Raw genomic sequence first — 27,358 nt, forward strand, 5'->3', positions numbered from 1 at the left:
GACAACATGTAGGAAAGGGACAGACAGACAAGAAGATGGAGAGTGAAGAAATATTAAAAAGAGATGTGCTAATGTGAGGAAATCCCCAGTATTTTTCAGTCAATGAAAGGTATAGATTCATAATACACTATTCTGACTTAATGCGCACGCTCACTCGCTCACTCACTCACTCACTCACTCGCTCGCTCACTCGCTCACTCACTCACTCACTCACTCACTCACTCACTCACTCACTCACTCACTCTCGCTTGGATGAGCAGTGGGCAGCCACAGCACTTGGTGGTGAACTGGTTGGTTTTTAAACTGCAGCATTTTACAGTCAGGACTGGATTTAAGCTGTGTTCATTTTTTCTCTGGTTTGGTTAAAAGGAAACGTGTTGGCTGCTGCTTGTCTTTGTAGATTCTGCACAAATTACAAATGAGGAAGTTAAAAGCTGCTCTGACTGTGCTAAAATGCTGCTTTGAACCAAGGATATGCAAACGGAAAATAGGGTCAGAAAAGAAAGATGAGACACTATACAATAACAGAAACATTAACAGAATACATCCATACAATATGACGACAAATTAGACTAGGCTGAGTCAGGGAAATCTGTGGGTGCGAAACAAGACTGAAAGTGCAGTTTTCTTTTTCAGTGGAAGTGTAAACAGTGCCAACCAGGATGTCAGAAGTTTAGTTCTACTAAGGGCTCAAAAGGACTGAATCTGTGCTGAAAACTAATTTAGACCTACTGATAATATCAAAATGCAGGTTAGTATTTGTTATTATTATGTTACTTTGTAGAAAAAGTACAACTGTGCATTAGTACAGGTATAGCAATTCAGGAGTTTCTGAAAATGCTTTATTATGGTCACCTATTTTGAATAATATCTGCATATTGAATCATCAGTCGTTACCACGACCATTATTATACTGTGAAAGTGAAACCTAACGTTATGAATTAGTAGTATGAGCAACAAAACCACCTGGTTATGTTGAGGATAAAATTGTGTGTTAGTGTTAAGTACATCAATTACAAATTTGTACTGTAAATTTGTATTGTAAAGTTTCACACGGGACATGAAGAGCGGTCTGCCGTGTGAAAGTCCTTTGTTTGACCCAAACATCCATTCCAACCTCCTACTTACAGGTTAGTCTATCTACAGGTTCACAGCACATGACAAAATACTATTAAGTGACTGTATGAAAGCACGTTCAGGCTTATTTACAACACAGTAATAAACCAGATGAGAGGAATATATTTTTCACAGTTGAAAAAAATATTAGACCATTTAAACATTGTATTCCTAATATCTTAGCAAGTACTATAAATACAATTACATATTTAAAAAAAAGAGAAACTAAGGATGTGGAGTACAATAAATGCACATCAATTTTTTTTTTGTCAAAAACGTAAGGTTTTAACACTATACACAGTATAATGCAAGACTACAAGTATACCCAGATCCCAAATTTTAAATATAATACTTGAGGGAAATAACTCACAACATAAAATAATAAAATAAGGACTGGTTATTCAAATGATCTTTTCTCAAAACAGTCATGAAGGACACGTACACTGACTACAGACCACAGCTCAGCCAATAAACAGAGAAGGGGAGGAAGGAAGGAGAAAAGGATCAGAGTTCAGCCCCTGCCCCTTCACACACTGAGCAGCACGACGAGAGGTAGACCAAACAGACAGGATGAAAAGGTGAGAGATGAAAAATAATCAAGCTTCAACCACTGACTTTTTGTTTTGCAGACGAATCTAAATATGAAATTCAAGATTATACAGCCTTTAACATTACATTGTTCTTAAAACTGTTTAAACAATTGTTTTTTTTTGTTTGTCCTAATACTGAATTTTCTAATATGTTGTATTCTGGTCTAGCCAGAATAAATCATATTCATATTATTAAGTCAACCCAATTTACATTAATGAGGCTATAATACTCTGCATAAGGCAAGACATTTTAACTATACCGAAAGTAGAAGCAACGCCGCTCTGAAAAGTTATAAACTGAAGATCACAACCTTCACAAAGAGTTTGGACTGATTCATCTGTGCCATCACAAGCCAAGGGCATCTAATAAATTGGAAACTGACAAGATTGTATTCATCCTTGTATAAATTAGCGAAGTACATTTTTGCAAACTACGGGTTGTGAAGCAAAACTTACTTTTTGTTTCCCACAAGACTACAACAGGCTCCTGGGTGAAAGTCCTGTGTTTGGTTGACCAGTTCTCCAGCTGACCCATGGAGAACTTTCTTGCTTCTTACCCTCGTTATTTTTCGTTATTTTTCATCACATAACTTTCCATAATGATTGCTCAATATACTTGCTATGAGCATCGCTTGTTGTATTATTAATAAAATAAACAATATCGACAATCAACGTACCCATGGTTTGCTGAAACGTACATACCGACATCTTTTCTCGGATAGTGTTGCTAATGTTAAATAGATTATATCTGCAGAGAAAAGAGGCCATTGATATCCAAGAAAGTAAACGCTGCATTAAACGATTATTTTGAGGGAGCCTAACAAACTGTACATCATAAACATATAAAAAGAAAAGGTTTCCAGTTATGCGTTAACATAACCCTTCATGCGGAGTTGTGTTTGTGTCCAATCTGCAAGAGTAAATCCTAAATATTATTTCTTTTTAGCTCTGTTTTTGGTCTCCACCAACTGGTCTTCACCAACTCCTAAGAAATGTTTTTACTTTATGATGAGTGCAGTTTTAATGAATCTATAATTTTGGTTGGCTGTTTTTAAAAAAAAAAAATTGCAGCCCAAAGAGAGTGAGTCAGGAAAGGACAGAGATAGATTCTGAGAACACAGATGGGACTGTACACTTCACAACAGATAACAACCAGCACAATAATCATCTCCATTACTAAGACACAACAACCAGCTGGCTGTAGGCTGTCTAAATAACCGTGAGGGTAAGGGTGGAGAATGGTAAATATTAGTAATATTTAGAATGTGCCAGATCCTGTACAAATCCTGAGAGGCAGGCAAACATGGGTTGTGTTTTAGATGGTCCTCGATTCACTGCTGCGTGGGCATGTCTGGATTTGTTTTTCATCAATATGTTGTATTCCAGAAGAGATCCTCATAATCATCATCAGTTCATGGTTATTGTGCAAGAGGAAGATGTGACACATTTTACGTCAAAATTAAGAAGTGGACTAAGACTTTACACAGCATAACTGTAATTGGCCGAGATAAAAAAAAAGCACAGAGCAGGTAAGGAGGAGGTTTGAAGGTCTACACTCAGGACCTGGACAGAACTGACACAACAAATAACCGACTACAGTGAAAGAGAGAGAGAGAGAGAGAGAGAGAGAGAGAGAGAGAGAGAGAGAGAGAGAGAGAGAGAGAGAGAGAGAGCGGGAAAGAGAAAGACCAACCAACACACAAGGAAATGGCAGAAGGCATAATTACCACGCTCATGAGTGATGACTGAGGAAGGGAAGAAAGTGCAGTAAACCAAAATGAGAAAAGGAAAACAGAGGGAAGAAAGAAAGAGAGAAAGAAAGTAAGAAACAAAGAAAGAAACAAAGAAAACGATTACATATAGGGAAAATAGCTGTAAAAAAAATCTGAATTTTGGTTCTTTGGTCAACATGGAAAAGACCTTGTTGAGCTAAAAAACCTAAAACTAAAAAAAGTATCTAAAACAATTAAAAAATAAATCTAATACCAAGTTAATAAGGCCTTTTAAAAAGATAGTTCATGTGATTACTTTCTATTTAAAAGACAATAATGAGGAAATTATGAGTACAAAAACATTATCAGCTGTGCAATAACGTTATGCTACAACAGGTGCATAAATTATTATTACTGTCAGATTTAGTAATTACTGGTTGAAAAATGATTTTTTCATTCTGCATATACAGAATTTGGCAAAAATGACAACATCAGTTGTACAATACAATTCAATTCAGTAAATTACAGTTGTAAAAACATCACATATCCCTTTCAGCTCCTCAGCAAGTTTGCATTGAAAACATACGTCTTATGATAATGTGCAACCATTAGAGCAAAGTGTTAATTGTCTGTAAAGACTACTAATTAAGCAATAGGGGACGAGAGGCAGTACTGTATCGTCAATAATGTACTGTTCAAAGGTGTTGTTAGGCCTGACGCGCAGCGGACCCTTGAACTGTACATTATTGTAAATACAGTACTGCCTTGAGTCCTTTATTGCTTTTATAATACGGTTACCAACGACATTATAAATAGTAATAGTAGCTGCCTTTCAATAGTTGTAGCCACCAAACGTTGTGTATCACATTTTAGTAGCATAGAGAAAATAGTCCTGTATGTGTGGCGGTTGCATAGCCTGGGTGTGCATAGCAACCACCGGGACTATAAAACTGACTACCTGGTCAGTAAATTTGACCAGGCCGGTTGTAAGCAGGGTCGAGAATGACACTCAGCTACCTAAGTAAAGAAGTGCTCTCGCTGCTTCTGTCCGTCTTTTTGCTGTCATTTTTCCTCTCAATGATGTTTGCCTCATGTCGGAAAATTACCGACAGTGATTATCTCTCACTTGAAATCATCACAATGTTGTGATCAAACCCTTTTCATTCCTCATCTTTTTTTTGTTTTACACACTCGTCTGCTTGCTCAGAGAGTTATCTCCTCTCCTCTCCTGATTGCAAGCTGTATCAACGTGTGACTGTAGCACAGGAACAGGGACCACAAATACATTATTCACCGCTGACATTCTCATCAAAAGTAATTCACTCTGGTAAATATAAACAGGTTGTACAGTACTTTATGGCTGAATAAACTACACCCGGTGACTTACTCTCAACCAATCAGAATGCTTGATTTGATCTACCCGTATTATAAGAACCAGTAATCAACTCGCACCGAGACTTCTGAGACTAAAACTTTAAAAGAAGCCAGGATACATAAACAGAACAAAGACGAAAGATGAGTAAAGATTTAAAAAAAAAAGAAAGTTATTCACCAAAGAGTAAAAGTATATCTAATTCAGATTTTAAGTCATAACTCATCTAGGAACACATTGTCTATTGGTCTGACACCAGGTTATCCTTTGGACTCGAGGAGCTATTTTTTGTGGGTTCCCGTGTAACTGGCAGATATGCGGTCCAAGACTTCCTCTTCCGTTCTCCAGACCAGACCAGCCTACTGGGAGTTTAGTCCAATCAGATCGTGGCTCATTGGTATACAGCCTCTCAGAGCCAATCAAGGATTCTGCTAGTTCACCTACCTCCAGGTGTATCCTGCCCACATTAGTTAATACTGTACTTGTACTACTTGAGACCTTTTAGAGGAGAATTAATCATTGTTATTTGGAGTAGTTAACAATTGTAGTACTGTAATGATGATGGTCCTTTTTATCTTATTTATCAATAGATCTGTCAACAAAATGTCCTTTTGGCAAAATTATTTTGCTCCTTTTTTCAGGAGAAATGTAACTTTGAAAATCTGCCAAGTATTTGTCATTATTATATGTTATAAAGGCTTAACACACTGTGTAAAAACTAAAAAGTAAAGAAATGTACTTGAGTTTTCATCATATTTCTCTTCTAAACAATTGAAAATGAACATGAGCAAAGCTTTTGAGATTACAGAAATAAAATTTAACCTATTTTACATCTTCTCAAAGTGTTTTGTCTGCATAGCATTCAGTGTTCATGTTATAGGCTTTTATGTGTGTCCATGTCCAGGTGTTTTAAATATTTGTTTATCTCCCTGAAGTAGTTGCTGTCCAGCTGAAGACAGAACCTTTTCTTGCACTACTCAAACATGCAGGCAGCTTTAACAGGCGGCTAACACACTGTTTGCACCTCAAAATGTCCTTGTTTGTTCTTTTTCAACTGTCCTCTTTTGTGTTTGTGAGGACAAGAAAGTGGCCTTTACTTGGGGGTTTAGGTGGGCCAGCAAGTAGCTGAAGTTTCAAAACTTATAGTGATACTATTATGTACAGCCCCAAGATATTATTTACAAAGAAAATGCCACTGAAAGGCAGTGAAATGCCAGCCAAGTCTCTTCCCTGATAGTCTGCAGCCGTGTTCTACCGCTGCTGGCTCCACTCCTCCACCACAGACAAACTTACCGACGTTTTCTTTACCATTGCCGTAATGGACCGCAAATATTTGAGGAATTATGGTAATATCCGTTTTGCATGTCAATTTCTGGCACCGGCGCCTGCATCTGTGCTAAAATAAAGCCGTCGTGAATGCCCTTTCTCTTTTGCTCTCAACACGGAGTGTTGACCCGCATGCAACCAAAGCCCACTGTTCTTCATATAAATGTGATGTAACGGCTATCATCTAATAGCAATTAAGCTTTGTTTGTTCGCTTGCAAACTGGCTACTTGTGAAACAATCATGACGGAGACATTGTCTTCCAAGTCAAACTCCAGTGTTGTGTCTAAAGTTTTCTAATCAGAATGCAATAAGTTGACCAGCGCAGGCAAAAAGAAGTTTTTGAAATATTGGCAGCTGCCCGCGGAGGCTTATTCATCACTGGACCGACACCCGGTGGGATCCAAGATTGAACATCAACAAGCGTTAACAAAGTTAGAAAAGCAAGCGGCCGTGGTTCAGGCTTGGAAAAGAACACCTTCATGTTTTGAAAAAAACAACTTTGACTCTTTGAAGGAAAGTCAAACTCTAAAGTGCAAAGTTCGTGCTTTGTGAGCTCCTCCCTGGGACATTAAAATGGTGGGATGATAACATCATGCTATTCCTACTTTTGCTACATGGAGAAAAGTGACATTAATGTACAACTGCAAAAGGCTGCTGAGTGACGGGAAGTCAGAAATATCATACTGTAACAGAATAACTCCAGGTGTTTACCTTATTATAATACCAGAAATGACTTAAAACAAACTGAGGAAATCTCTGCACCTATTGTAACATGATGATAATTTATGCACCAACCTATGCAGCATTAACACCTCATAATTACCTATTATCATCTGGTAGTAACAATGTATTTTAAAATCTCGTGCAACAAAATAGTAAAATAAAGAAAAATTTGTTTTGACAATTTGAGATCTGAAATTTGAAAAGTATCAGTATGCAATCTAAAGGATGATTGTAACAGGCAAATCATAAGCACGTGCACATGTACACTAGTAAATCACATTGGTAATGCATATAAAAAACAGATGGTACTGCATTACCACTTGATACAAATCATCAAATCGCTCAACCAAAGTGATGACAAGGATAAAGAAAAATGATTTGACAAGGATAAAACAAAGACTTTAAAATGTATACACTTTCAATCTTCTTAACTTAGGATGTTTAATAGGTGGGAAATCAGAATTAGCATTCCTCTCTTAAACCAATGGTTTCAGCAAGCAGTGAGTTATGCATGTAGGTTTAAATGTACAATCTTTAGGTTAATTAAAAGGACATTATGATTTTTACCTGTATCTGCAGAAGAATTGTTTAAATCAACAGACCATTTGCTGTCAGTGAACATCAATCCCTGCCCCTCCCATGTGTATTCAAACCCTGTTTGTCTCCAGCTCCAGTGTGGGATTGTACTGCGTTTTGCCTGTTCGTTTCTTCTTGTACCTCCGTGTGTAAAGTTGTTCAACCTTTCTGTTCATATATAGTGTTTTTGAAGCCTTTGTCTTGTTTTTTGTTTGAATAAAAGTACTTGTTTGAACAGTTGCAACTGCATTTGGGTCCTTTTTTTGAACCACCACCTGACACAATCTCCAATTCAGAAAAACAAGTATTCAAAGAACTTATTTTTCTCTTGCTGTGACCTTTAGATGAAGTGAAGCTTACCTGATCCCTCCTCTGTCACCATTCCCAGTCCTTCAGCTTTGTTTTGCCTCTCAAATGCATTTAGATCCAGAACACTGAAACAAAGACAAATGTATTGTAACGATTCTCTGTTAATTTGTGCCATCCTCATTGACCTTATTACCATACTTAAAGCAAATAATTCAGAAAACAAATAATAATAGCCAGAATGTCAGTAATGTATGTCATTTTACAAAAAGTATCTTTAAAGGCTGTTTTCTCTCAATTAGTTCTCTCAAACGTTCCACTTTCATTTCCATCTATATTCAGAAGGTTTTCACTGAAGGATTAGTTCCTGCCTGATGAGATGAGACTCACGCAATCACTAATCTCTTTCAAATCACTTCTTAAAACCCTCTTTTATAGACTGCTTTTATGTGATGTTCTTCCTTAACTACTTTTTATTGTTGATTTTACTAAATTATTTAATCTTTTTAATTGTATTTTTTTTTTTATTGTTTTATTGTATAGATTGTTTTTTTGGTTTGATCTACTGTTTTACCTTAGTTGTCTTGTTTTGTTGGGCCTCACTGTTGAACTTTCTGTTGTTTTAAGGCCTTGCAATTCTAACTTTGTAAACTCTTTTTTTAAAGGTGCTATTTAAATAAAGTTATTTATATATATATATATATATATATATATATATATATATATATATATATATATATATATATACACATACATACATACATACATACATACATACATACATACATACATATATATATATATATATATATATATATATATATATATATATATATATATATATATATATATATATATATATATATATATATAAAAATGCATAGCCTGATCTATACAACTTCTTATTAATAAAAACTTACAAACACAACAAGGCAGATTATTAGTCTTATTTAGTTACTTGTCAGTAGCCGTTTTTTAAAGATATGGAAAAGTCATTCTCTTCAGAATTCACGAGTGGGTGGCTAAACATATGTCAAAAGCACCCATTAACTGACCCACCTAAAATATGAATACATTGTTATTATGTATTTCAGTCAACAGGAAGAGTTCATAGAGTTACCTGCATGACTGCATCAGACCAGCCAGACTCTGAAAAAAGCCCACGTCCTTTTTGTCTTTTAGATAATCCAACATTTTCTGTCAAAGAGACAAAGAACAAAGACCACTTTGGACCCTGGGACACACGATTTGTAGTTTGAAACCAAATCCTGCTTTGGAACAATGACAGGAGGTGGACATGATGATATCAAAGACCATACAATTGGTCTTAACAAACGCTAATATACCTGCTGCACAGTAGAGTTTCCTCCATTGAGAATAGCTATGCCCAGCTTCAGAGTGGAGGCCACCATGGGACCCATTTCACCTTGTGAATAGGAACCACAGAAAGGACAAGTTCATCTACAAAGGTGCGGGGTTATTCCAAAGGCCCTGTCTCACCCAACAAAAAGTCAATGCATTTTTACAATGAATAACCACTCTCATGCAGTGATGACTTCAACATGCATGAACCCAATCACTCTCTGTTCGCCAATAACATTTCAGATCAAATTTCAGAGTCATAATCCTGAATAATCAGTGAATTGTCACTGCTTAGTCATAACTAATGCGAGTCATTAGTGGATTACACCAACCTTTGCTAGCGCTGATGGTTTGCAGCACCATCTCAGCAGCTCCGCGGTCATGCAGCCGAGCCTGCTGGTACAACAGCTTCTGCTTTTCCATCTCCTTCTCCTATTTATGTGTCAAAATCACACACGTCAGCAGCAGGCCCGTTTACAGCCAAGACTGCTGTGGCGACCAGTGGGTTAACAGAAGTGAGTGACCGATCGACATACCTCAAAGCTCTTTACTTCTTCTCCATCTTCATCTTCCTCGTCATGGCAACTCTGAGGGAGTAAATAATGATACAAATGAGACATGCATGTGGACAGCAGAGGGATAATATGTTGCAAAAGGAGGAATAATTATCATCATCATCATCATCATTGGTACCTTAGCCATGATGTCAGCATAAGCCATGTAGAGAATATCCTCATCCAGTTTACTGCAACACACACACGCAACAGCATAACATGTTTAGTATGACTAGCCAGACAGAAGATGGACTTAGTTTGACGAGAAGTGGAAAAATTACGTTTTCTACCACGTGAAGTTTTACTTATAAAGCCGTCGGTGGAGCCTGGTATCTAACACACATTATATCTACCAGAACCCACCACTTCTCTGTGAGGGCTGTTCTGCTGAACAGTTGAATGAGCTGATGAAGCGGATCGATGTGTTTCATCCCCTCCTCTTCCTCCAATGGCACCTTGTCACCTGGTTTCTAAAAATAAACATACATTCACTTTCACAGGACTCGGTGATACACACTGGGAAAAAATAAACTGTAACAATAGGCCGATGTCAAAATTCACATGTTGCCTAAGACTGTCCAAAAATATTAGGAAACAAATCATTATTATAAAATATACCCTCATGCTCGAGTCCTCGCTTTCAGCTTCTTGAAGTTATTTTGTATCTTCCAGCGTCGCCATGTTTCTTTTTGACAAGCTTATACGGCCTATCAACAGTGACTAAGGCAGTGATTCTTAACCATAAGGCCAGAGCGCCACCGAGAGGGCCGCCAAAACTTTCCGTTTTTCACTTGTGGGCCGCAGGACCGCATAGGTTAGTAATTGAAGACACCAGAAATATTACTGTTATCCACTAGACGCTCAGCTACAATACAGCTTCCCACTACTTGGTGGCGATAACGCTTCAGTCAGTTGTTTAACAAGCTCCAATATGCATAAGAAGACACTCAGTCAGCCTCTAGCCTGCAGCAAAAGTTAGAAGTATCTAAAAAGAAAAAATTAAGACGAAAGTGCTGCCCAACGTATCGATGTTTGTGCAACTATAATCCTGTCTTCAGTAAGAAGAGCTTTGTGAATGGTGTGAGAGATAACGCTAGCCTCGCTAATGCTAGCTAACGCAGCACTGAAGGCTTCAGAGCTAAAGCTGTATCAAAAGACCAAACATACAACGTTCGTGGAAAAGCCAGTTGGATTGTTTAAGAGACAGGACAATGTACTACAGATGCAGAAAAGGTCTGTCGTGTCACTGACAACTCGAAATGTGCTGTGAAAGCCAGTTTTATTTTCAGCCGCGTATCCGGGGTCGGGTCGCTGTGGCTTAATAAACCAATACACAGACCTACCAACTCTCACTGTTTCGCCATGTGACACACGCTTTTTCATGTTTTCATACGCTCACACGCCACACAACCAATATCTCACGGCAAAAAAAAAAATCTGATGCGCATTGGTTCCTTTTCAAACTCCTCGACAATAGATGGCGCTAAGGAGCGGATCTGTAAACCTATTTGCTGCATAGACATCTATTTACCCTAAACAGACACAGTCGCGGGAGAAACTCAGGAGGAGCAGAGAGACTTAGGTATTGGGGCTCTCAAGTGTCATGCATTGTGCATGACTGTCACTCATTTCGGTCTTAAGTCACGCCCTCCCTCCACACAGCTGTTCGGCAGCGCGTATTTGTCGTTGTCATCGCCCACCCCATCCCTCCTTGACAAAATCTCACGCCAAGGTTTTGAGAAAAGTTGGCAGCTCTGAATACAGTATTAATATTTGAACGGGCCCCGGCACACTTCGTACTTGAAAAGTTGGGCCCCGAGGTCAAAAAGGTTAAGAATCCCTGGATTAAAAGGGACGGGTTTGTCAATTGGGAAACATGTGTCTAGATGACACAGAGTGACCCCTGAATATCGAGTACATTTTCCTCAACAGTGACTTCAATAGATAAAGCTCATTTGGGTGAAAAAAGGGGTAACAAAAACAGCTCCACCCATTTATACCCATTGACATCATCGTCATTGATACTACTTTATACTTTTATTGACCACAGACACAACATAATAAAACTTGGAATTTTTATAATTCCATCTGTTTTAAATTCACACTCACAGCGAGGTCCTCTATGAGTTTATCTTCAAAGTAGTGTTCCTCTGCCTCGATCCAGGACTTCTCGTAGCCCTGCAGGAACAAGTTTACAGCCCGGTGCCTATAGTTTGAGGGAGACATGACGAGTAAAAACCTTCCTACAAGATACGCCCAATATACACCGCACACGCACACGCACACACACACACACACACACACACACACACACACACACACACACACCTTACCTGGGCAAGTTATAGAGCGGTGCCATCCTGAAGCAAGCCACCACGGCTCTCTTCCTCTGTTTGGACAGCAGTTTGTGCCACACAGCCTTCTTGCTGCGCTGAGGATGTTCAACCTGAACACACAAACTGAACCATTCAGTACCGCCAACTCTCTACTGTCTGGAAGCCAAAACTGCATTCATTTAGTACATTGGTGTCTCCGAAAGCGCTCGTGTCTATCTTTACAGTTTGTGCAGTTTTAACATTGGCCAATCACATCAGGTCTTCTACGAGAAGACTGCAGGTCAGCTTCTCTTCATGAAGTTGGCACAAATATATCATATGGGATATCATATGAAACTATTGAAATGCAATATTTCAGATGTTGTCTGCACTGTGTCATCAACAACAACACTCACACTTACACACCTGTTCTAAGTGGAAGAGGACGTGAGCGATCTCCAGGACTCTCTCCACTGTCTTCACTGGGTCAGTGGTGTCCTCGTAGTGATTAGGGAGGTCTCTGTACAGAGCCATCTGCCAACGAATAGCCGGGTCCTCCAGCTGTACAAGGCACAGGCATGCAGTTCACAAACACACTGAGGACACACCTTCAAATGTGTGTTGAGGCTGCGCACCAAGGGTACAAGAGGTTTGGAATTTTCTATTTGTTTTGACTTTTTAATGTAATTTTAGTTGAGTTCATTTTCAGAGTGCATCTGCATGTTTTACTTTACGTTTACATTTTTCGAAAAGGTTTAGTGTTCATAGTTAACTTCAGCCTTTTTTAGTCCAGCTATACAGTTGGAAAAGTGTGTAGTGACCATGATGTTGAAATCTGCTAATCTGGGAAACAGCTACTACAATATTTAAATTGTATTTGTTCCTGTTATCAGACTGCATGTGAAGAACTGCAGAGTTTCATTTCATCCGTCCTGCCCACCAAAGGCAGTGCTTAACACTAAATACCTTCCGTCTCACCCACACACTGTCTAAAGTCACCTTTGACCTTGGATGTTCTGGTGTCATCCCTGAGCTCAGTCCTTTTTTCGCTTTACTGCTTACGCAGGCTAACTAACACAGGAGCATTAGCTGAAGCTAAATTTGGCTACAATTAAGATTTGTCAGAGCTCGTCGCTGTAGCCTTGTGACCCCTGCTCAGAGTTGCGGATCTCTTGCCCTCCAAAGGCTGCGACAAGCTCTCCTTCTTTGAATGTAACAGTGTGTTTGCGAGAAGATAAAGAAGGATCTCAGGATGACACCGGAAACGATTTCCAGCTGGGGTCATCCAAGGTAACACGTGACTTTGTTTATGTAAAGACTCGGCCTGCGTGTGTGCGAGACAGAAGATATTCTGTGTTAAGCACTTCAAGCTGCTGCCTACAAAACCTTTTTCATTTCTCTGTTGCCTAAATATAAAGCCATGTCATGTTCAACCAAATATTATTGCAGCACTGTGACTGTGAAATACAAAGTCAAAGTATTATTACCTTTCCTTGTAAATGGAGATTGTTCCTGATGATCTCTCGAACTTCGCCCTCTGTGTCTTTCTGTGAACAAAAAATAACCATTCAATAAGAGATGTATTGAAACAATTTATACACAAAGCGGTTCAAGGTTGCGACAGGAATTGGAAATAACTTTAAAAACTTAATGAAAGAAAATGTGAACATCTATAGAAACACACCATATACAAGCATACCGGACAAATATTTTCAGGCTCAACTATTGCAGAGATTTCTATAAAAGCAGTATTATAACCGACTGGGGTGATGTGCTTAGAGCTGTGTGTTATTCTGTTACAGCCTAGTGATTTAAACACAGTGGACGGCCGTGAGAAATGGTACTACGCCCTGGTGTTCACACTGCTCGGATCAGAGGCTGCAGATTTATCAACATATGTACTGCTGCCTTCAGATGGCTGCAAAGATTTAATGAACTGACTGTTTAAAAAAAAAAAAAAAAAAAAAAAGAGTTTGCCACAAAAGTTTGCTCCAGTAGATGGAGAGAAGGAGAAAGAGAGACATCGGGCAACAACTGCCTCTGACTGAAAAGAAGAAAAATAATCCTGCTCCCGTAGTAAGGAGCTTCGGCCTGTCTCACTAAAGCAACCTATTCTAGCTAGCGCATACAAATGATCAGCAGGCCAAGTCTTTTACAATTAGTGTCAGCATGATGGATTTGTGTCCATTTCGGATAGGCTCCCATTGACGTCTTTGTTTTTTATAGTCATCTAGCTGAAATAAATCAACAAAAATGGAGGTAATTTTACTAAACGCTACATTCCTTAAGTCCTTGTAGATATGACAGTAAAACAAACAGTTATACTTCACATCAAGTTTTGCACTGTAGTTATTCTGTATCAGACAATGCGTTTGTAACTTTTGTTTCACCATATCTCAACAGACCATTTGTACTGATGCATGAGAATCATTTTGTTCCCAATCTACCGAATATCACAAAGTAACCTGTTGTGGAAAATGGATGACAGATTGTTCATTTGAAACAGATTTAAAATCCTTAGCACAGGGATAGCCATGAAAAATCTCCCAATTGAATATATTTTTAGTTGGTCTCTGATCAGATAAGTCTGTTCCAGAGTGGAAGTATTTGACCCTTGTGAAGTAAAGAAGGGATGAATACACGTAAACCCCAGACACAGAACACACACATCAGCGATAGAGTTGTTTCAATGTATGGGGTCCCAGATCACCACCTTATTAACTTTGTTCAGTACAGATCCCCATCCTCCACCCGCTGACTGACCGCTTCTTTTAAGATTAATTTCGAGCATTGTGCCAATATATTTATTCTGCTCAGTATATGAAAGCTGTAGAACCAAAGCTAGAAACAACATGAGTTCAATACTGGAGGTTATTGTGTTCATATAGATTTTCATTCGGTTTACCAGTACTTATTGCCAATAAATCAGTGTTGGTACTGAAACTGAAAAACTAATTTATTCTGATGCAACTGTTTGATCCAAATGAGGTTTGTTACATGTATGTAAGTTAAGTCTTTCATATTCCCCCGTGTCTCCTACAATCCCAGAAAGCAATTATTTCATAATCTCGTAGACAGTGTTCTCCTACCTGGGTGAAGCGGTTCTTCGCCAGTGCGATGAGCTCTTGTTCTCCGGGGGCACAGATGTTGAGTCCAACAGGAAGCAGGCGCTTCAGGGTGGCAACGATAAGACTTGTCTGCATCGTGTATCGATCTCCCTTCCTCTTCATCTTCTTCCTCTCCTGGTCTGAAACTATTCCCTGAGGCCAATAAATACACACACAGGTATATTAAATGTGTTTTATGTTATTTTTTTACATTTAACGAGCGATCCACAGGACACTGCTAATGTGGTAACCGTTGATTCACTCCTTCCTTGTAGCCTTACCTTTGACATCTTACACTTGGTGTCAGTGATGAGGAAGGACATGTTGTTGATTTCATTCTGAACCACAAAGTTCTGCTCTTCTCTCTTGAAGTTCTGCAGAAAGATGACACCATTCGTCACTTAGCAGTCACAACGTTGTGTTGTCTGACACACTATTAGCTGCTTGGGTTGATAACAAGTCTAACAAGCGATCCCATTCTGTAGGGACCAGTGCTCTGTTGGGAGTCATTTGAATCAGTATTATTTATCAGCTCTACCAATAAGTGGTGTTTGAAGAACCTGGTACAAATAGCCTGTTTCATACATATCATGATATCTTGTCTAGCACTCCTTTAACTACCTCTCACTGTTACATGTTAAACCAGTATTATTTAATATAGTGATTTGCTTACATGAGACTTGGCCCAGAAGATGAAAACCTCTGCCACCATCCGGAACAGCTCTTCGGCCCCTGGGTTGGACTCTTTCAGCCATCTGGCCCTGTCAGTACACCAAGGCAGTTTAGTGATAGTGACACTGCTTAAAAGTTCCCTGTGGAGTTTTAGACCTCTAGTGGTGCTATGGAGGATAGTGGTAACATGCCAAGATATGTATCAATGTGCTTACAAAGTCAAGAAGAAGACTGCACGTTATGATTATTTTGTACGAGTTTTGGCGACCCCTTTGGATAAAGTAGTAGTGTTTCCATGAGCACCTTGTATTAGGCCAGTCCCCTCTGGATCAGATCAGAGGAGGAGCTGGATCTGAGTCTGAATGCTTACATTTGCTTAATTATGTCACATTGAGACTGTTTGCATCTGCAGCACATTTATAGAGGCAAGAATTACAGTTGTAATTTATCACGCCCGAAAGTGATGTAGGTCATATTTGCTGTTTCAGAAAGAATGCTCGGGTTTAAGTAGATAAGCGTTGTGGTACCTGTTGTAGTCGACAAATCTGATGAGGAGAGGGTAAAAGGCATACAGATCTCGGACAAGAATGGTGAACTGGTCCATAATAAGGAGCTCCGTCTCTGACATCTCTCCCCTCCCCTCTGCCTTGCTGTGTTCCTCATCCATCAGCACAACGGCTGCCTTCTGCAGGACACAGTAACAAACCACTTTCTCATAATCTGAACACAAATCACTTTGTGATTTTAGTAGTAGTAGCTGTACTATAATCCCACTTTGCAAGGGTAGTGTTACATGTGCATATGAGGATGCTGAATGTCCACCAATATGCTAACGAACTACAAAAAAAATCCATATTATGTGACTGAGTGACTCACTTTTTTGAGTTTCTCCATCAAAGGCAGGAAGTGGGTCTTGAGCAGCTGAGCTTTGGCCTTGCTGATGATTGGTTGAGAAAAGACTAAAGCAGGGACAGAGATTGGGGTTTAACAATTGAGCATCGATGTCTGTGTGCGTTAGTGCGTGCGTGTTAAGGTGACTGTTGGTTGGCGGCGACTCCACACTTTTTCGAACCTTGTAAAGTTGCCTGGAATTATATTTAAAACCAGACAAACAAACATCTTGAGCAAGAGTGTAATACATCCATTAAATACATGTTTTATTCTTATTATATCACTAAAATAGCTTTCTGGGAATCATTACTATTACTTAACAATGGCCTTTTCAAATGCATAATCTTTTAACCAGGGCTAAGGACAGCAGATTCAGAGTGCCAGGATTATGCCGGCGTGATAGCGTTTCTTTGCCCAGGTAGCTCACTAAAGGCTGATTTATACTCGGGTTTTACGCAGAGACGCAAGCATGCAAGACACGCATGGCCGACCATGCGTGGTGAAATCGGCCACTTTGCGTGCTTGCGTGCGTCACCTCAAATTTCTGACTATCCGTCAAAGCGACGCGAGCCGTACGCAGCCCGGAAGGCTGTGATTGGTCCGCTATCCAAATCTTTTCTGAGTCTTTCATAGCATAATACCACTGTTTTTAAAAGCCATAGCAGAAACACGAACAATGGATCTTGTTGAACAACGTTTGGCTGAAGAGGTCCGCAAATATAAGCATTTATAAAACCTGTCTGACGGAGTATAAGGACACGCAGATGGAGGTGAATTCCTGGAGGGAGATATCGGTGAACGTCGATATGCAGGTCGACTCTTAAATGGTCGTTGCACCACCTGCTGTTCTGGTGTATGGAAAACGCAGGAGAACTAAAAATCAAAACGAGTCTGTCAATCCGACTGCGTGGCCAGCCGGAGTTGGAGTTGCAGAAGTATAATTCAGCCTTTAGCCTGTGGGAGGTGTGAATAATAATAATAATAATAATAATAATAATAATAATAATAATAATAATAATAATAATAATAATATAAGTCATGACATTATCAATATTTGTGATATAGGGTAATCATATATGGAAGGACATAGGTGAGAGTGTGTGTAAGAGAGATACAACAGACCTGTCCCAGAAACAACACTTTAACAACATACACAAATCCGAAAATGTCCTCACACTCTGAAGGCCTTAAACTCAAAGTGTCCCTCACAAAGATAATAATAATGATAGTAATAATACATTGAATATAGCACTTTTTGATGCACTCAAATACACTTGATAACACATTTTTAAAATCAGCAGTTCTGAAGAGGTGGGTTTTGATTTGTGTTTTGAATATGAAAAGGTGAGTGCAGGCGTGTTCACCTGCTAGTCTTTTCATCCAGGCCCCTTCATCTATTCCCAGGTTGTTGTAGATGATCTTGAGGATGTTTCCCAGCAGAGTGTTCATGTGTTCAGAAGTCACAGAGGTGCAGCAGCTGTCGGCTTTGTCTGAGCTGCTCTCTGGTCCATGTTCCCACCAGTGAGACATATAGCTACACAACATCGGCAACACCACCTACAGTGGAAGCAAACATATATAACGATCAAGAGATGACCCACTTCCACATCCTAAGATAATGCTTTGTTGAAAATGTCAAAACAGTCAAAATATTCAAACCAGAATAAAATATGAGCAATGAAGTAGAACTATATAAAAGTAAAAGGTAGCACTTTATAATAAGTGCACACTATTTAGCATTAATAAATCATGAACTAATTATTTATAAAGCATTAATCCAACATGAATACTCATTAGTAACTCATTTATAAACTGAAAAAAAAGATTAATTCTTGATTAATAAGCTAGGGTTTCATCACTGTCGCCCACGCATCAAGTAGCTGCGCCCCAATATATGTATCAGCGTATCTGATACCTCAAATGGAGGATTGTGTGAATGAGAAGGCATCAAAAAAATAAATCCACATGGATTCAAGTACAACAGACACAAGGATGTCAATTAGTTATATATCCCACCTCCATGACATGGGGCATCTGAGTGTATCTCATGCCAGACTCGGCCAGCTCCATGATCTCCTCCAGACACTTCTCTAAGTTTGGGATCAGAGGACAAACCTCCCCAACCTGCCCTGTAAGACCTAGAGCTAATAGGTAGAAAGAGAATGCACTTAAAAGATGAATATATACATGTATGTATAGCTCAATAATCATTTTGAATGCACATTAATGCTGTTCCCGCCTGCTAATGTGAGCACTGATTTCCATTTCAACACCTGTTGAGTCACTGGCAGCTTCTGCATGGTCATCTGTCTGTATCTGGTTGTAGTTATGGCCAATGACCAGACTGTCAAAGCTAACGCAGCATAACAGCTACAGATCTCCAGTTACATTAATCCATTGATTGAATCTTAGAACAGTAACATACAACCAAATCAGTTGCATTTAGAGTGAAAGTAATTCTCAGAAGATACAATTGTTATCAAGCTCCTCTTTTGTGGAATAAGCTTCAACTTTCAGTTCGGGGGGCGGACACGGTTACCTCATTTAAGAGTAGACTTAAGACTTTCCTCTTTGCCAGTGCTTACAGTTAGACCCCGATCTTTGATCCAGGAAGCTTTCTTTCAGAGGTTAGGTCAGACAACTCCCCTCTAAATTCGTGAGGGTGTCCACCTTGTGATTCAGTCAGAAGGCTTCCTCCCCCTCTCCCTAGATATGCTGCTAGAGGCGTAGACTGCTGAGGGCATCTTAGGATACACTGCGCTCCTCCTCTCCTCTTCTTTCTCTTCTTTTTCTCATCTCCCTTCTCCTTTTGGATAAATTATTGTCTTTCAATGGACATTACTAATTCTACTCCTTTCCAGGAGCCTCTGTGCTTCCTCGCCTCAAGTTACCATGGATCATGGCTGTCTGGAGCTGGAGCTGCCCCCCCACAATGAATCATGGCTGTCTGGAACTGGTCCTGCATGCTACGATGGACTGTGGCTATCTGGATCGTGGTCCATGCCTACCGCTCATTATATGAATATTTTTTGTCATATTCACGTAATATGCTGTAACTCTGTTACGTTGCTCATTCTGGTCACATGACATCTATTGCTTCTGTCCATCCCTGGGAGAGGAATCCTCCTGTGTTGCTCTCCCTCAGGTTTCTTCCTCTCTTTTCCCTGTGAAAGGGTTTTTACTACCTTTATTTGGGGGAGTTTTTCCTGATCCGATGTGAGGTCCTGGGACAGGGATGTTATGTGTACAGATTGTAAAGCCCTCGGAGACAAATTTTGTATTTGTGATTTTGGGCTATACAAAATAAACTGAACTGAAAATTACCTTATATGTCTTGGTGGGATTCAACTCACTTTAAAATTTGTAAAATTTAAATAATTGGAATAAAAAAGACATTTGTTAGTACCTGCTCTGTCTTTGGTTCCTTTGCTGTTGTAGATGGAGAAGCTGTTGAACTTGTTGATGAGAGGCTCAAGGAAGGCCACAGGGAAGGCTGCTGAGAAGGCAGCTAAACACTTTCCTAATGCTGGACGCTGTCTGGAGAGGAGAGGAGAGGATTAAGTATGTCGGGTATACTGTACCTCTCTACATAAATGCTTTTGTTGGTTCCCAGAAAGTAGAGGCTGTTTTTTTTTTTACTTTACATATTTATTATTTACATATCACTCATATTACTCTCCATTGTGGCCTATGGACGTCAGAAAGAAAAATATCAGTAAACTTTGCTGATTTGGATTAGACGTTCTCTGTAAATTAAATTAAACCTACATGCACATGGGGAAGGAATATGATTCTGTAGCAGGTTTCTGTTATAAATACACATGTAAATACACATGTATGTCGGGTATACTGTACCTCTCTACATAAATGCTTTTGTTGGTTCCCAGAAAGTAGAGGCTGTTGAGGATTCTGTAGCAGGAAACCTGGACATCATCCACTGGAAGAGGACAGGTTACCAAAAAAGAATGTTTGCAGTTTACATTTAAATGGAGTGTGTTCATATAGCAATAAAACAGCAATCTATTTAATGAAGGAAATCTTCCATTTTCCTTTAGAAACAACTTGCATGTATGTATTTTCTCTCCTCGAAGGTGAAAACGTTAGAAAGCCCGAAACACACATAACCACTAGTCAGTACGCACATATGAGGTCTTCTCCAAACAAGTTCTGTCCGATGTGTTCAAACAGGGAGGAGAGGATGGGTAGCAGGGCAAAGGTGGTGTAGTTGATAATCTGGGTGACGCCTCGCGGCTGCTCTCTGCTGTGGGTGAACTGGCCGAGCTTCAGGTTCTCCTGCGTCTTCTCTAGATCTTCTGCTGCACTGTCGAAGAACAACCGCAGGGCCGCCTTCACGGACTCCAGACCGGTCTTCATCACCGTCCTGAAGGGATACATTTCACATTATTATCTTGAGAAGAACTAGCTGTTTTCAATAAACAGTGCCAGACACACATTTTACTGTTTTTTTATTTCCATATATCACGTGAAATCTTAGAGGCTTAGGGATAGATTGGCCATCGAGTTCCTGATTTGATTCTACATAAGAGTGTCAAAGTGACTGAGCGGTTGTTATATAAAACTGGAAATCATAGCTTGTTTAACCAAAAAAGCCCCAAAATGCTGTATTTGGATGTATTGAACACCATAAGTAATATACATATGAAATATATGGTTTGGTACAAGCATTTAAATGTCACAGAGGTGTGCAAATGTGCCCCAATGCAAATTTTTGAGACGATGGCTGAATTTTCTCTGTATCAAACCCTCTCTAACTTTGTTCTGCTTCACTTTATCAATTTCAACCTTTGCAGAGATAATGTTCACATATTATGCTATGATTTGGGTTAGAGTCGGACCATACAGCTGCATCATTTTAAAGAAATAATTATCCTGAAAGTGCTTTTTTTCTAGGCGGACCTGAAACCTTTTCATTTTTTTCTGTATTAATTTACTCTTAACCAGTAACATATAGACTGATACTTCCACATCTGAACAAAATCTCACATGTGGAGCCTTTTATTATAACCATTTTTATTGTTATATAATAATAAGAAAAACGATACACCCTTTTTAGTTTTGGTATGCGAATTTCTAGGAAAGAGCCTAAAAATAGGTTGTTTTTTTAAAAGGTTAAGCAAGACGCTATTTGTTTGGATAGGTGAATGTTGGTTGTTTAACTTTGTGGGCCAAAATGAATATAGCGTGTTCTTCTTCAACTCCATCTTTCCTGGTGTAATGACGAAAGGACACACAGACACACTCACACACGCACACACGCGCGCGCATACACGCACGCATGCACGCACAATCCATGTCTCTCCTTACCTTGCATCCAGGCTTTGTCCCAATATCTGCAGACAGTTGACTATGGATGTGGCATTAGTGCCTGAAAATGGATGTGGCATTAGTGCCTGAAAGGTAGACATAACATAATAAACAGAACACCCCAGGTGCATGCTGGGTAGGGCTTGACAGTCCTTTCATTCAGCCATGGGAAAGCAGGGACACAACTACAACAAAACAACTGCCTTGTTTGAACCAAAAGTACTTTACTTTAGTAAATAACACAGCAGAGCATCATATTAAAAAAACATGTTCTTTGTAAACTAAAAGCTTCAAAAGTTTTAAAGCATAGTAAACACCAATAGAAAACATCTTTTCAGTCGTGTAAGGTTTAAGTCTGCAAAGATGGAACATCTTTTTTACTTTGAATAGAATGACATCAGCATTTGAATATTGTGCAACAAGTGGCAATACACACCACACAACACGCACAGCTGCTGAGCAGAAGACAAGCACACACACAACTATAATACCATGCACGCATGCACACAACACCCATGCACACACTGTTTGTTGGCGCTCTGTGTTTCACACAAACACGTTACTGGACTTCAGGATCACACCGTTTTATATGTACAATAACAGATGCATACCTGAAGGATAACCTATTCTACAATGTGCCTCAGTGTACACTAAGTTTAAATCTTCACTCAGTCCTCAGCATTTCTAAAACTAAACATCTGCCAACAAAGACAGGGAAGAAGAAGACTGCTAGCAAGAAATACTGATGCAAACGATGCAAATTTCAAACTTCTAAGAAAAGTCAGTCTTGGAAATGTTGTGTTAGGAAATAAATGCAAACAATTAGCTATTCTTTGTCCTTGTAGATGCAAACATTGTAAACAGAAATGCTAGATTCCACAGGGCACCTTTATCTCTCTTCCAACAGAAAATATTACAATCATTCAGAGGCAGGCTGTTCTCATTCACTGTCTGTAGCTATATGTGCTAAAAGTAATGCACTATCATTTATTTAAATATCACACGTGATCAACTTGTATGTAACAGTGAGCCCGGACAGGCGATGTATGGGCTAAAAATAGGGAATGCCCATTGTTTCGCATCCCATAGTCCCACAAATGTCCCACTGGACTAGGAGCTTGTAATCCGGAAACAAACAACCATTTGTCCCGTACGCCCACTACACACCCTCCATGCAACACACAGACCACATAATCACTATTTTTCTTTTTACTTGATAAACTACTACTTTGCCTCTTATTACTCGCTGCGTTTGTTGGTTGGGTTGGTTGGTTACAGGCATGAGGGAGATCAGTAAGGTGGAGTATCAGGGCAAATCAACCAAAGGCTGAGTAAGGGCAAGTGTGACATAAGCATTACTCCTGTCCTGGGTCACCGCTGTATAAAACCATTCATACTGCACTCAGAACAACAGCAGAGAAGGAGCGTAAGAGGAAGCATTAGGCATGAACGTCCTTACCAAATAAGGATATCCTATGTCTGACAAGAACTCCCAGTTTGCAGAAAAGACTGGAAAAGTTTCAATGGAAGAAGAGAAGAGGAGGTAGAGAGGGAAGCGGAGAAAAAAAGATAACAGAAAGGTGTGAGACAATGAACCCAGAGAGAGAGACAGGGGGAGAGTAAGGAGCTATAAAGGCCACAGACTATCATACACAAGTAGATAAGGACTTGTTCAACAATACAACATGAGAGTGAGTGCTATAACCTGCAACTCTGGCATCACTGGCTTTCTATCTATCTATTGTTGTGTCATTTGGCACACTCACCTGGTCACCATCTCCTTCTCTTTGTTGGAGGCGTGGCCTCCGCTGCTAATTGGACTGATAGCTGTGGACAGGAAGTACAGCCGGTGGTTTTTAAAGTACTGATCCACCAATGGCAAGACGACCTGAGGATAAATGGCATGAATAAACCAAAGGCCGAAGTAAACCAAATTATCAAACTGATTGGTGAATAACAGACGAGGTCTGACCTTTCCAAAGAACTTAATCTGTTGTTCATGAGGAATCTTTTCCCCCTTTGATCTTGTTCCCAGATCTAAATGTAGAACACAATCAAAGACAATAAGGTCCGAAAAGCATGCATGGTAGCCTTTATCAGATAGGTGTTTGAGCCAGTAGATATATTTTTATATGATCAATATTCATGCAGTTCAATTTGTGGTGCAAAGAATGAATTGGAAAGAGTATTCAGTATGGCGGCTGATAACCCCTTTAATGAACAACTGCTAGAATCCACTGTGTTCTCCAGCAGCCACTCGTAAATTCTTTTATAATATATGTACTACGTTACCTTCCTCTCTGAACACTTAGCATTAGCTTTGCATTACATTGATTTCCAAATTTAGTGAGTAACAGAAAAGTCTCACCAAACTCCATCATGTGCTGGTGTGCCTGGTCCACATATGTGATTAGCTGATGGAGAAAGGTGTAGGCAAACCGTTTCTCGATAGCTGGAGTGTCCAACTCCTGCGACTTCACACCTCTGAAAAACAATGCATGCACGCACACACGCACTCACACTTAAAGAAATGATCTGCCATTTGGGCAAATACAGGTAAAAAAAAGAAAAGAAAAGAAACATACACTTTTATTAATCCCCTTGGGGAAATTCTTCTCTGCATTTGACCCATCCCTGATGAAGGAACAGTGGGCTGTGAGGATTCAAACCTCATACTTAAAGTCAGCCACTCAGACCATGTTCTTTTAACGGCTAAACAGAACCATTCAGCTTACTTAAAGCTTACTTCCTACCTGGACACAGTGTAACCGTTGATCTGGAGGAACTTGAGGATGTCTTGTGCTTTTTCTCTGTCTTTGGATTTCTCTTTGGCAGTCAGTGTATCGTAGGGAACCAGCAGAGGATGGTTTCCTCCACCTGGAGAAACATGGCAGGGTGGAAAACATAAGACATAATGCCATTCTGTATAGATCAAGCATTTCCACTAGTTTTGGGAGGCTCTGTATAGGCACACGTCTGCATTTCTTTGCTGCAAAATCATTAATTAGCTCATTATATGAGCTTCTGAGCCACTTCACCATTGATGCTGGTAACAGTAAGACCACTTAGCCGTTCCTGCCCAGATGTTGAACGCAGGTATGTTTTAATGAGCTTTAGCTTTGAACAACGTCGCTCAGCAGAGGCAACTGTAACAGGGAGAGTCAGACGCCAGGCTCCAGGGCACAGATTACACTTAACTGTTATATTTTTCTATTTTCACGGATACAAATAAAAAAGGCTGTGATTAGAATATGGGACAAGACTGGAGCTGTCCGGTGGCGGCACATATTTGTCGTGGCGTGTATTTGTCGTATTTGTCACGGGCATTTCCTTTTTTCTGACCCTGACTCGTTGTCGCCACTGAGAAAGGCACCACGGCAAGCTTGGGAAGTTGAATGTGTGATTGTTTTTGGGGGCTGGGCAGGCACCATGGTAACTTTTTTGGAGCAATTAAATATATCTCTTGTTCTGCCTGTTTTGTGATATACACATGTCTAAAAGGTGCCAAATATTTCTATTACAAAAAAATATCGGCATTATAATTATTAGAACGATGATGATTTTTTGTTGCATATTTTTTGGTGCCCCCCTCCGGACCTGGTGCACAGCACGTAGTGTGCCTTATGGGAGCGGCGGTGCTGCAACCGGCTGACACAAACAGGACCCTTGTGTATTTGAGCATCCCATTCACTGGTTCAAGCTTCAGGAACCTTAACAGCCTGGATTTGTTTTGCTAACTGTAGTCGTGGCATTAAAATCAGCTTTAAAAAAATGAATTGTCTATATATTCTGGTTCAAATGCATAGTTTTGAACAAATATTTTGTTGTGGTTTTCCGGGAAAAAAATCTAACTATAGTCACCGCCTCACAGTTCTAATGCTCCATCAAGCAGTCAAGTTGCGGTTTACATCCTTGTCTGTCCAACCCTGTGTCCTACAAAATGACGTCCCATACAACTTAACTGGATTCTCAGGTACATTTCGAGAGTCGCAGTTTTAAACAGGTGGTTAATGTTAATGGATATGTTTAGTAAACGTTATGATTTGACTTAAAATAAGTACATTTGCGATTTAAATTACAGACGTATATTAAAAATGAGTCAGCATAGACTTTTGGTTACACAACTTTTGTGGAATACATACTATATTACACATTTTTCCCACAAAACATAATTGACGCAGTTTTGTTGTATTGGAACGTCATTTTTTGTAAACGTCATTTTTTGTAAACGACATTTTTTGTAAACCAGGTTGGTCTTGGTAGAATTTGGTAGAACCTAATTTTATTCCATTTGACATTTGTGTGAGATCATCACAAATAGCATACAAATTCCTGTCGCGGCCTTGTGAAGTTCAAAATGACCTTGAACTTAGAACCTTTGACTATAAAATCCAAACACCAAAAACGGTTGGTGGTGTTGGCAGAAAAGGAAAAACATTTTGGGGAAATGCAGTGTGTGTATATGTTGTGTTATATTCACCTTTGGCTTCAAGGTCCATTTTCTTTTTCCTGGCCCAGATATTATGATAATTCTCTGCAAGCAGCTCTGCCATCGACTGGAGAAATACATATATGTGACTCCGACTGCTACATATCCATTACTCTATGAAATCACAATATCTTCTGATTCTTCTGCTACAAGCTCAGGGTTAAAAAATGTTGGTCTGCGTGGGTGTACAGTAGCTTACCTGCATGTCTCTGGACAGTGTAACGTTGCTCATATCGATGGGTCTGGGGCTGAAAGCTGAAGCTCCTTCAAAAGACAGCTGTAGAACATACATACACCGTCTCATGTGGTTTTCCTTTTTTCTGTATTATTGTGTGTGTGTGTGTGTGTGTGTGTGTGTGTGTGTGTGTGTGTGTGTGTGTGTGTACCTGGCTGGCCTGTGATATCCTCCTGGACTTGTTGTGGAGGCTGGCAGGGTCGCCCTCCCTGATCCTGTCGGTGCTCCAACCCCACGACACCATGGTCTTCAGAGACTCTCTGACTGGCCAGCCATACGCCTCCTTGTCCTATAAGATTGAACCAACGGTGTGCAAGATACAGTATTCCCCTGCCATTATTCCAAAAGGATTTCCAGTGCATGCGGCTGCTCTCTCTTTCTGGAGCAAGACTCACTTGTTTTGGCAAACATTATCAAAATGTACCCTGTGGGCTTTTCTTGTAATCAGACAAAAGAAGTGATACTTCTTTGGTGTTACTCACCAGCTCTCACTGTGTGTCCTGTAATGCTCATCTTTGAGGCCTAACACACATGTTTAATGCATTTCATTTCTCATCAAACATTTGCAAAGCATTTCATAAACCTGCACAGTTTGCATCCGTGTTTTATGGAAGCCCTGAGATAAGTGAGAAAAAAAAAGATATGTGAAGAGAGAAAAAAAAAGTGTTTTGGCAGGTGGGAGAGTG

General features: G+C 39.7%; 1 protein-coding gene across 3 annotated transcripts in view; it reads right to left on the reverse strand.

Annotated features, from left to right (window-relative positions):
- The window catches only part of ryr2a (ryanodine receptor 2a (cardiac)), a 156,262-nt gene that overhangs the window by 34,781 nt on the left and 94,123 nt on the right, over positions 1 to 27,358 (reverse strand). For all 3 annotated transcript variants that reach the window (XM_068582453.1, XM_068582452.1, XM_068582454.1), the window contains 31 exons: positions 26,824 to 26,961; positions 26,637 to 26,714; positions 26,429 to 26,504; positions 24,702 to 24,825; positions 24,317 to 24,432; positions 23,921 to 23,985; positions 23,715 to 23,836; positions 23,408 to 23,457; positions 21,949 to 22,009; positions 20,766 to 21,004; positions 20,479 to 20,560; positions 20,030 to 20,160; positions 18,640 to 18,767; positions 17,988 to 18,180; positions 16,609 to 16,691; positions 16,260 to 16,417; positions 15,734 to 15,821; positions 15,342 to 15,434; positions 15,043 to 15,213; positions 13,441 to 13,500; positions 12,380 to 12,514; positions 11,972 to 12,084; positions 11,748 to 11,844; positions 10,002 to 10,108; positions 9,778 to 9,829; positions 9,621 to 9,671; positions 9,417 to 9,516; positions 9,069 to 9,148; positions 8,843 to 8,919; positions 7,777 to 7,850; positions 3,434 to 3,451 (listed from right to left, as the gene is read on the reverse strand). In XM_068582453.1, coding sequence (XP_068438554.1) covers positions 3,434 to 3,451; positions 7,777 to 7,850; positions 8,843 to 8,919; positions 9,069 to 9,148; positions 9,417 to 9,516; positions 9,621 to 9,671; positions 9,778 to 9,829; positions 10,002 to 10,108; positions 11,748 to 11,844; positions 11,972 to 12,084; positions 12,380 to 12,514; positions 13,441 to 13,500; positions 15,043 to 15,213; positions 15,342 to 15,434; positions 15,734 to 15,821; positions 16,260 to 16,417; positions 16,609 to 16,691; positions 17,988 to 18,180; positions 18,640 to 18,767; positions 20,030 to 20,160; positions 20,479 to 20,560; positions 20,766 to 21,004; positions 21,949 to 22,009; positions 23,408 to 23,457; positions 23,715 to 23,836; positions 23,921 to 23,985; positions 24,317 to 24,432; positions 24,702 to 24,825; positions 26,429 to 26,504; positions 26,637 to 26,714; positions 26,824 to 26,961 — 3,160 coding nt within the window. The remainder of the gene's footprint in view (positions 1 to 3,433; positions 3,452 to 7,776; positions 7,851 to 8,842; positions 8,920 to 9,068; positions 9,149 to 9,416; positions 9,517 to 9,620; positions 9,672 to 9,777; positions 9,830 to 10,001; positions 10,109 to 11,747; positions 11,845 to 11,971; positions 12,085 to 12,379; positions 12,515 to 13,440; positions 13,501 to 15,042; positions 15,214 to 15,341; positions 15,435 to 15,733; positions 15,822 to 16,259; positions 16,418 to 16,608; positions 16,692 to 17,987; positions 18,181 to 18,639; positions 18,768 to 20,029; positions 20,161 to 20,478; positions 20,561 to 20,765; positions 21,005 to 21,948; positions 22,010 to 23,407; positions 23,458 to 23,714; positions 23,837 to 23,920; positions 23,986 to 24,316; positions 24,433 to 24,701; positions 24,826 to 26,428; positions 26,505 to 26,636; positions 26,715 to 26,823; positions 26,962 to 27,358) is intronic.

The sequence above is a fragment of the Clinocottus analis genome, unplaced genomic scaffold, assembly GCF_023055335.1.
Source record: "Clinocottus analis isolate CAN_PGR_092001 unplaced genomic scaffold, fCliAna1.0.p SCAF_19, whole genome shotgun sequence".
In the NCBI taxonomy this organism is placed as follows: domain Eukaryota; kingdom Metazoa; phylum Chordata; class Actinopteri; order Perciformes; family Cottidae; genus Clinocottus; species Clinocottus analis.